The following is a 10,812-nucleotide window of genomic DNA, read 5'->3' as shown; positions in this document are numbered from 1 at the left end:
CGCATTTGTTTATGTTAAGATATTTTTAAAAACCTTGTTTGAAGGGACACTGTGAGATTTTTAGTTGTTTATTTCCAGAATTCATGCTGCCCATTCACTAATGTTACCTTTTTCATGAATACTTAGCACCAGCATCAAATTCTAAGTATTCATTATGACTGGAAAAATTGCACTTTTAATACATGAAAAGGGGGATCTTCTCCATGGTCCGCCATTTTGAATTTCCAAAAATAGCCATTTTTAGCTGCAAAAATGACTACTTGGACCATACTAGAAAATGTGTGTTTATTACCTAGTAAACTTTCATGTAAAGATCAAATTTGGCAATAGGCAGCCCAGTTTCAATGAGCAGCATAGTTGCAGTACCTTTTTTGACCATTTCCTGCACAGTGTACCTTTACGGCAGGTGCCATCAGGTTTCTTACTATGTTTGCAACTGAAATAGGCCTACAGGATGTCCCATGTTCATGCACCACAAAAGGTCACCTTTCACCTTGATAGAAATGTTCAACAGTAGGCCTACTGTATATTCACAAGCTAGTATTGCCCTTCTGGCTACAGTCTGTCAAGCATAGAATGGGCAGAGTTCTTAGGGAACGCTCAATGTTGCCCCCCTATAAGCTTTTGGTGGTAGAGGTTGGGCTGGGGAAGACCTGTTCTGCAACCATAAACCACTCCATTCTTCTCCATTCTTGTTACTTTTGCTACATGTGTAGCCTATTAGTTGTTTTGTTATATGCCTGTTGTATCAAAAATCCCTTAACTTCTATTCTGCCTTTTGAAGAACATGTTTTTCTATCTACAAGCCCCAACATCTGGCCTATTAGCCTAATTCTCATGTTTTATCACTTTTTGTTGTTTATATTGTAATAGGCACCATGTAGCAATTAAAATTATTAGGGTACTGGGGTCATTCTAACCTACGCCACGTGACTGGACTTGTTTTTTGTTCTCCCCTGACCCTGGCACAACTCTCTCTCTCTCTCTCTCTCTCTCTCTCTCTCGCTCTCTCTCTCTCTCTGATTGTTGGAAACCGCTGTCTGTCAACAAATTAGCTCACGTGGTTGGCTGCCAGTGTTTTGCCCCTCCTCACCACATGTTTGTAAACAAAAACAAAAAACATGTACCGGTAGAGGGAGCCACTCGACTTGACAGATGATGGGATATGAAGGGAAACCAGATTAGTTAGTAGTCCACCGGAAGAAGGCGTCAGTGGTGCGAAACAACACTACCAAGTGTAGTCTTGATTCAGTTGTCTAGTTGCGTTTCTACACGGAAAGTTGATTTTTCCTAATGAACTCTTACTTGCGCAGTTGTATGCGACTATGCATTTCGTTGGCGCGTTTTCATTCATGGTAATATGTGTTACTGTTGTGTTGTCAACCCGGCATGATCGAGAACCTGAAACTCCAGACTGGCGAATGACACTGAAGTCCATACGAAACGGCATTCATAAAATAGACACCTACTTGAATGCTGCCTTGGACCTGTTTGGTGGGGATGATGGACTCTGTCATTACACGTGCAGTGACGGTAAGCCCATGTTCAGTTAGCACGGTGACCTGTTTTTAGAAATGTAAAGTCTTTCTCTCTTAACAAAGTGTACGTCTTAGATTAGATTACGGTAGATTTGATTAGATTTATTGTCCCATAGGGATATTTGGTTTCACACCAAACTGTTCAGTTCCATCAGGTTAGAACTTATAGCCTACACATCTCATTTGCTAAACATATAGACACCATTTCCACACAGACACATAAACGTCTTCAGACATTCACATATAGGCGAACACATATACTCACATCATATATATGCAGTCCTTATGGTGTTTTTTTGTCACTTTTATCACTTAAGAAAACTTATCTCACCAAAGCATTCACACACAGAGAGTTAGATCTTGTGACAAGAAGGGAACGGAAAAGCAAAAAATCTGTTCTCTCTCCAGACATTTAACTTGTTTCTCATGGGGTTGGGGTGTTGGTTTGGCCCACAGCCTCATTTGCCCTACTTAATTTGGCCCTTGGAGAAATATAATCGGAGACCACTGTCCTACACTAACCTACATGTGTAATCTTTTGTTTTGGTGGATTCAGTCTGTTCTAAAAGTTGCCAGGTTCATGATGGGAGAAATTCTTGCTCATACCTGAAATGAGTGATTAATTAGTGGGATATCTGATAGCACGCGTTGACACGTATTGTGACAGTGGGGGAACATGTGTCACCTTTACCTTTGCTCCCCATAGGCTATATACCAGCACCGCGTCCTGACTACAAGCCTCCTCCTCCGAATGGGTGCGGTTCACCTCTGTTTGGATTCCAGGTACTGATGATGCACTTAGGCCACTATTATACTATCCAAAGCACTGCATGAAAGTGAAATTGTAATTTGAAAATGAAACATGAAATGAAAATGTAATGTTTTGTATCCTCTTTCTCTCTAGTTTGATATTGGGATTCCATCCATGACAAAATGTTGTAATCAACATGACCGATGTTATGACACCTGTGGAAAGGAGAAACATGTCTGTGATGAGCAGTTTCAGGAATGCCTAGAGTCTATCTGCAGGAATGTGCAAAGGACTTTAGGACTGCAACAAAGTGTACAAGGTAAGCCCTTCTAACTGAACGTTGAATCCACTGCGAAAACTTGCCTGTCTGTGCAGAGAAATAGTAGTACAATTTTGGAATTTCAAAATAATGTTTTCAACCAAAGAAACTTCGGAAGTGCAGTGATTTGTGTAACGGAGGCTAACTAGCAGAGTTGGTGCGGAACGTTGGTGAACCTCCCTCCCAAAGTCTGATACAGTGTCGATGCCGTTGGACTGGGAGACTGGTCTCTTGGTCCAGCGGTATCGTACTGTGCCTCCCATTGCCGGACCGTTGTAGTTGACGAGGTTGCAGGTTCGATCCCCGAGGGGGACGAACAGGTGCAAGATGACCTCCGTCACATATGCTCTGTAAAAATTAAAAGTTACTCAAAGAATCTTCAGCTTTTAACATTAGTAAACCTCCCTCACAAAGTGCTGAGCACAGCCTCACATGCCAAACTGGAGCCTTGACTGTAAGGTCATAAGTGCGAGCCCCAAGTGGTGGTTTGCGCTGGAGTTTTCTCTGAGAATTCCAGAACTAAAGATTCTTTCAGGAAAACCGGGGTTCTTCTTTTTCCCATTGAGTGCAGTAACATGCAAGACATAAATTAGGTAATTGGCTTCCATCGTTTGATTCGTTTCTGTAAACCCTTGTAAAGGTTCTAAGAAAAAGTGCATCTGCATCTGGTTGTGTTATCGTATAGAAAGCCTAGATATCATGGTGACCTTTCTTCTGCATTACATGTAAAATTGAGGTACACCAGGGCCATCATCTTTCAATAGGGCAGTATTAGTAGACAAGCACACTGTTCTTTACTCTTGCATCTTTACTGGTCGACTGAAACATTATGAGCAATAAACATTTTCTTTTATTCTACTTTGAAGTTTGAACCATAGGTTACATCCAGTGCACCTGTTGAAATCGAGGAGTGCAAAAGTGTCCTATGTTGAACCATTAATACACCAGTTTGTCAGAAGACAGAAAGCCACTTTATTTTGGGTCAACTGTCAGCCTAGGCACAACAACTTTTTAAAGGGACATTTCCCCATTCAACATCCCAATTGCAAATGAGAAAATGACATTGAGTTGCGCTTGTGCAAGATATTGACTTTAACTTTTATAGTTAATGTAGTCCTCTTTGGTCATCAAGCCACAAACACAAGGGGTGATGGGTAGCCTGATAAACCAGACTAAATGCGAGATTGGATGTACTGGCCCCGATGAACGATACGTCCCAAGATTGTTGATGAGAACAACCCTCTTTCAAACCGTATCTGTGCCTACAGGTCAACGCTCTGACCAATCAGCTCAACTGACAATTACTACCATCAAAGAACGTGGATCCACGTTTTATAGCCTGTTGGTAAAATGGCGAAAAAGCAGGGCTGTAGTCAAGTCCACCTTTGTAGAGTCCAAGACAAGTCCAAGACCAAAATATTCAAGTCCGAGACAAGTCCGAGTTCAAAGAGGTTCGAGTCCGAGACAAGACCGAGTCCAAAAAGATTCGAGTCCAAGTCGAGTCCGAGTCACATGTCGGTCAGTGTTAAACAATGAAAAGGATGAATATCAATAAAGTGGCCGCTTGAAGGTAACCCCATATGCCGTAGATGTGAAGGCTAACTTGTATGTTGTTGGATTTCAAGCTCCACTCTAGAATTTATGGTAGGCAATGTTCTAAATAAAATAAAGACAGACCCGGTCGAGTCCAAAAGCTTTATTTGGCAAGGCCAGTGTCCGAGTCCAAGACAAGTCTGAGTCCAATTGATAGCGAGTCCAAGACAAGTCCAAGTCCGTAAAAAAGCGGACCGAGTCCGGACTCGATTACTACAGCCCTGCGAAAAAGTCCTTCCTAAAAATGAATGAGAGTAGAACATCTTCCTGAACACACATCAATGAAAACCTTGAGTCTAATTCTTCCAAAACTGACATCAAACGAGAGCTGTTCAATCATTCTTGTTGTTGTGCTTTCCCCAGTGTCTCAAGCTTCGTCGTCACTCCCTCAAAACCCCACCCGCTTTGATTCAAAACAAATATCTGCGCTGTGATTGGTTTGCCAGATTCAGGGCAATGTGGCAGACCACTTCAATGGATCGAGGCTAGACCAGTCGCAGGCAAAACATTTTTGCCGCCAGAGGGTGGCGCTAGTTTACTAGGCTAGGTGATGGGAGTTTGGATTATGGAATGTACCGATGATGGATGTTGAACCAACCACACCACTCTTTCTTATAACGTTTAGTGATTGAAACTGAAACCCCTCAGATTGGGACCTGCTCACTCGCGTCACCACATGACAATCAATAATGACTGTCTCCTTGGCTCCCTTAAATCTTGAAACCCTTAAAAAGCTAGAACTAGTTCAACAGACTGACTTGGACAGAATATTTTTTTGTGTGTGTGTGTCACAGTATGTAAAAGCCCAGGCTTGTGTTTTCGCCAAAATTTGTGATAAGATCCTTTACCGATGATGGAATGTCAGATGTAATTTAAAAAAGTCAAACCATGAAAGTATTTTTATTTTGTTCTTCTGTTACTGTAAAAATGTTTGTGGTGTAATTTGATTCGCAGGCCTATCTCAAAATGTTATTTTACAACCTTTCTATTTACAGTATGCTTGGTCAAATAAAAGCATACAATGACTTGATATCTATGACTCTTTACAGTGTTTACAAAGACTCATTACAGTGTTTCTGCTTCTTTCCAGCCTGTGAGTCTGCTGTGAATCTGCTGTTTGATGCTGTCATGCATATGGGCTGCAAGCCCTATATGGACAGTCAGAGAGCATCATGCATATGTCACTATGAAGAGAAAATGGATCTGTGATGTCCTACCCTCAAGAATGAAGCTCTGTACCCTCAGATCTCCTGCTGTTTCAATATAGAAAGTAGGAGAATACTATTAGTTGATTTCACAGAATATCGTGTGCAAAAGCACGATTTGGAATGAAAAATTACCTTTTCTGACGATATCTTCATGGCACTTATGGTGTTGATCTCAGGAATTTCATGTAAACTACTGTACATGGATTAGAATTTGTACTCAACCAGGTTGTAATTTATATGTGTGTGTGTGTGTGTGTGTGTTTGTGTGTGTGTGTGTGTGTGCGTGTGTGCGTGTGTGTGTGTGCGCGAGCTAGAGAAAGAGGCAGATCCAGAGGCAGATGTGGTTCTTTTTATGTTTCATGCATGTGGGTCTTAAGAATGCAATGTCTGCTTCCTATGTGTCAAAGCAGTTCTGCCACTTTTGCATAAAGCTCCTGAACCATTAAACACGTTTTTGATTCATGAATAGCGTATGGAGGTTATTTATTGAGACAAGATGTGAATGACGTCCGTTAAGGTAGATTCAGGTTGAGTGGGACAATCACAGATATTGTTACTGGATTATTGCTGAATGTCTGGTGGACAATAAACAGTGCGATTGGTCTGACATGACTTGATGTGGCAACAGTGGGTATGGTGCCGGTGCCGGATAGGACTTAACCATCCATGAGTCTCCCAGTGAGTGATTTTTGTATTACTTGGTGACATTACATTTTAACAAATGTTTTCATAAATGTTTAAAGCAAAACGTTCCATTGTCCCTATATGCCAGATTTAATCAAAACATGTCCCACTTTACCTAACAAAGTGTCCCACTCAACCTGAAGGATTCGGTTTTGTTCAAGGGGTGTAACCGGTGTTCAAGGGTTAAAAGGGGTTTTATTAATTAATTAACTGCATTCATTTACTCTCTAATTTATTTCAGAGCAGCCTACCGCATTTAATGTAAATAAGACATTTGAAGCATTCTGATGAATTTAGATAGAAAACAGCATTTTATTTTAAGTGTCCCATTTACCTGAATCTACCAGAGGCTACTTGTTTGTACCATTTTAATCCAGCAGGGTGCAGTGTCGGCAGCATCATTTTCCTCTCGCATGGCGTCAGTGCGGAACACGGAAGTTGAAACGAGCAGATAATTGACATCGCTTTTAGCCAGTTGGGTGTTTCTTATTTTAACACTTGTCCAATGACAAGAGGGGGGAATATTTCTCCTGGTGCATCCAACTTTTCTGTAGCGTGATTACTACAGTTGTCGATGTGAATCCAACTAGGAAGTCAAGATGGCAAGTCCTTCGAAAGAATCAGGTATTGACCAGCAGAATATTTACAACGGATTTGTCGCAAAGGTTTTTTCAGTGGTTGAATGATAGAACCTTCTTGAGATCATCAGTATCTAATTTGGAAGGCACAAGAGACTGCCAGAGACGTTCCACCATGGTTTAATTAACTTTCCCATGGCAAGGTAGCTCAAGTTGGTTATTGCATCTTCGTTCACTTGAAGGTACTTTGCCCTGTGTTAAAGTAGAGAATACGAAGATATATCTTCGTAGGGATGCATCATAGGTTGGTACAATGTTTGTCGTGAGAGTGTAACATTTTGGAATTGTATGACTTTTCACATTATTAGGAAGTGTCGAAATGGACAGCGCAATCGGTGGACGCAGCCCTGCCATTTCAGGTAAATGTGTCATCAAATCTCCGACTGCTCATTTCAATGTTTTTTGTTTTCTGAAAGGTTGCTCTTGTGTGCACAAGTAACCATTATAGAGATGTAAAAAGAGAATAGACAGATCACGTTCACATTTGAATTCAGGCCTTTTAAAAAATCTCTGCTGTCTTGCTCTCTGTCACTGTTGTATGGAAGCCCTCCGGCAAAGGTGGTTATGAACAATAGAGGCTTGACCTCACCGAGCCTAACTGCTCGATCCTCCATTCACGTTACACTTGTTGTGTAGTTGGGGGTTTCAGGCTATAGATTGGCATTTTAATGGGTTTGTGAAAAGAAAGCACGTCTGACTGGAGCCCTGTCATATAACAACTGCACCATGATTTTTGCCAAACTGAAACCATTTTCATCTCAGGTGTCACTCAGAATGTCACAGAAACAGATGCCATTTACAGAGGGTAAGGCTACATACTATGACATTCAGTGAAAGGAATTCCAGGCTGTTAACAAGATGTAATCAGATGTGTATATGGTTTTGGTAGTTCTATCCAGTTGGACCCTGATGAGGAGTACAAGATGGACCACAAGAAGAGAGGCCGTGTCCTCATTTTTAACCAGGAGCAGTTCTTTTGGCGCCTGGGCATGCATCCAAGAAGTGGTACCAACGCGGATCGTCACAATTTGGTTAAACGGTTAGTAATTTCCTTTGTATGTAGTTTGGCACATTTTATCATTGATGTTGTTTACATGTATATCTAAGGCCTATCCCTAAATGCAACATTGATGTGTGATGGGCTGTAGGTATACTTTCCCCATAACTTCCAGTAGGTCAACCTTTTGGCAAAATTCTATCCGTAATGTGGATGTGCAACTAATTGCTACTCTTTTCTATTAGATTTGAGGAACTACAATTTGAAGTGAATGCTTACGATAACCTCAAGCTGGAGGAAGTTTGGACCAAAATAAGTGAAAGCAAGTATTCATCACACCACCTCACTTGTCAACGGACTTCAAATAATAGATTACTTGTGCATGTTTGCCTTTAGGGCTGTTTGGTAAGCACAGACTTTGCTATCACTTTCATTTTGACCGGGGACATTGCACTTTACAGCTGCTGAGGCTGATCATACGGACTCTGACTGCTTTGTCTGCGTTTTCCTGAGTCATGGAGAGAACGATCATGTGTTTGCTTATGATGGTAAGATCGCCATTCAGGACATTACTGCGCTTTTCAAAGGAAACAAGTGTCCAAGCCTAGCTGGGAAGCCCAAGATATTCATCTTACAGGTGACCACATTGTCATACATTTGGTCAATCTCAATTGTCATATTGCCACTTTGTTTTTCTCTCTTAGTAGTAGTATATTAAGTACTATTCATGTTTATGATAAGTACAGGCATGCCGTGGAGACAAACATGACGATCCTGTCACGCCTATGGATGTGGTGGACACAAAGACCAATGAAGTAGAGGTTGATGCTGGAGTTGTCTACACTTTGCCATCAGGGGCTGATTTCCTTATGTGCTATTCTGTGGCAGACGGTGAGTACACTTGATGAAAGATCAGCTAGACCTAATGGAATCACTTGTTTATGTTCAGTATAATTTTGCTTAGCTACTGTCATGTAATATTCATTTCTTGTGGTGTCATTTTTCTCTCTGAAAAGGATATTACTCTCACCGTGAGACAGTGAATGGCTCATGGTACATCCAGGACCTGTGTGAGATCCTAAAAGAACATGGCCAGGCTCTGGAGTTCACAGAGCTCTTGACGGTCGTCAACCGCAAAGTGTCCCGGCGTAGTGTTGGCATGTGCAAAGATCCTTCTGCCATTGGAAAAAAGCAGGTGCCTTGTTTTGCCTCGATGCTGACCAAGAAGCTGTACTTTAGGCGTAAGACTACCTAGTGTTTACAGTTGGTCACTACATCCTAAGGATGCGTTGGGGGATTCTTCCAAAGTGTCTGTGAATGTTCATCTTTCTGATCATGACAAGCAAGTCAAAAATCCAACTTAATGATCCTTGAGTGTTTTGGCTATGGATAAAATCAGTTAAGTTCCAACAGCAACTAAACTCAATTTTTATGTTTATGCCTGAAGAACAACACTATTTTATGAGATTTATATGATAACTGTTCTTTTAATGTCCCACAATTGTAGTAACGGATCAACAGATTGCAACAGATCAAAATATTTTAACAGGGAGATTACCGGGTTAAATACAAACTAAATACCTCATGATCCATTTATACCATACCTCATACTGGATATCATAAAGCAGAAATAAATCATTGCTGAATCATTCACATTATTGTTCAGATTGAGAGAGCTACAATTTTAAAAGTAGAAGAAAATCTTTGGTGATGTATGTTTTTTTTAATTATGAAGACCATTTCTGTGACATTATCTCTCAAGAAATAGGGGAGTTAACACATGATTTCTTGAACACAAGGAAGCGACAGAGACCTGAATTACCAGTTCATGTTCCAGCGTTGTTACCTTCTAATCCTGCATTTTCATTTGTTGCAACACAGTCCTCCACAGTGTGCTTCCAAAAAAGGGAATTACTGTTAGATATTGTCACTCCAGTTTTGTATTGTGCTACAGAGTTGACCATATTAATTAATGACCATATTAATTTCCACGTATGTGTCTTATGTCTTACTATGTCTAATCTCACTTGTTCAAATACAGAAAGTACCTCAGGGGGAGAGGTGTCTTGAGCTGTGGGAAATGCATATCTCAGATTCCTTCATTATGGTTGGGGGGAGGGTGGTTTTTAAACACATGATTGAGCTGTACTCACACTTTTGCAGTGTCCTCTATGAGAACACATGGTCTCATTGACTGCTGCAAATGAGTTCACCAGAACAACTTTGTCAAGGCTGTTGTACTGAGTTTTGTAGCAAATGATAATGTGTCAACACACTCACATTATGTTTGTGCTGCACAAGCCTGATAAAAGAAACAAAAAACATTGCTGCTGCACGGACAGGAGGCTTTAATGGGGGGAAAATGTCAGCAGTGGTGATTTTTGTTTCTTTAACCCATGGTGTTGTCAGGCATGTAGTGGAACCTGCAGTACTGTAAACCCCTCCAAGATGTGCAGGACTGCACATGTAGTACTACACGTTCACATGAACGTCATACTGACAGTGTGTCATTTTTCACATGTTAATAATCACTCAGGACTATGTGAGGACTATACTTTGTCAATTGTTTTTAATCAAATTCCTATGACATTTCTGAACAGTAAATAAAGCCAGCATGTTGAAGACCGGGTCAGATGTTGTTAAAGTACACAATCATTAAGCTGAAATCTCTGGCCATAGCGACTTTGTCATGAAATAAAAAGCTGGTCAAGATTATTCTGATCAAGAGTTGTAGTGTAGTCCGTAAATGGGCTACCCAGAGGTACATGATCATTCCTTCATTTAAGGTTATCTGTTGAAGATGATGTTTACAACCACTGTGTACTTTCTATATGGGCTTATGGTGATGGGCTTTGCACTATCAATGAGTTATGGAGTCTGGTTTGTATTGTTTTTCCTTTTTAAGTATGAATGAAACATTTGCCCTTAAGGGAATTTGTCTTGTGTTCAGGAGAAGCTGGGTAATGCACTAGTTGGTGTAATTATTGACTCCAGTTGTATGAATTTGGTGTGCAATAAAACAAAAGAGAAAAACACTAAGTTGCATTACTTTTTTTCTGAGACATACAGCTTGCATTCTAGTCT

The 10,812-nt window shown here is 40.7% G+C and overlaps 2 protein-coding genes across 2 annotated transcripts; both read left to right on the top strand.

Moving 5' to 3' along the window:
• The first annotated feature begins 1,185 nt into the window (after positions 1 to 1,185).
• On the top strand, positions 1,186 to 5,871 carry pla2g12a (phospholipase A2, group XIIA). Its single transcript, XM_063218330.1, has 4 exons — positions 1,186 to 1,533; positions 2,245 to 2,321; positions 2,443 to 2,608; positions 5,292 to 5,871. The coding sequence occupies exons 1-4, from the start codon at positions 1,326 to 1,328 to the stop codon at positions 5,408 to 5,410; spliced, it is 570 nt and encodes a 189-aa protein (XP_063074400.1). The 5' UTR covers positions 1,186 to 1,325; the 3' UTR covers positions 5,411 to 5,871.
• A 619-nt stretch (positions 5,872 to 6,490) lies between these two features.
• Positions 6,491 to 10,763, top strand: LOC134464976 (caspase-6-like). Its single transcript, XM_063218329.1, has 8 exons — positions 6,491 to 6,717; positions 7,040 to 7,090; positions 7,494 to 7,536; positions 7,621 to 7,770; positions 7,974 to 8,050; positions 8,190 to 8,365; positions 8,475 to 8,619; positions 8,745 to 10,763. The coding sequence occupies exons 1-8, from the start codon at positions 6,693 to 6,695 to the stop codon at positions 8,981 to 8,983; spliced, it is 906 nt and encodes a 301-aa protein (XP_063074399.1). The 5' UTR covers positions 6,491 to 6,692; the 3' UTR covers positions 8,984 to 10,763.
• The last annotated feature ends 49 nt before the right edge of the window (positions 10,764 to 10,812 follow it).

Source organism: Engraulis encrasicolus, chromosome 16 (assembly GCF_034702125.1).
Source record: "Engraulis encrasicolus isolate BLACKSEA-1 chromosome 16, IST_EnEncr_1.0, whole genome shotgun sequence".
Taxonomy (NCBI): Eukaryota; Metazoa; Chordata; class Actinopteri; order Clupeiformes; family Engraulidae; genus Engraulis; species Engraulis encrasicolus.
Note: the sequence above shows the minus strand (reverse complement) of the source record. Positions and strands in the feature narration are given on the sequence as shown.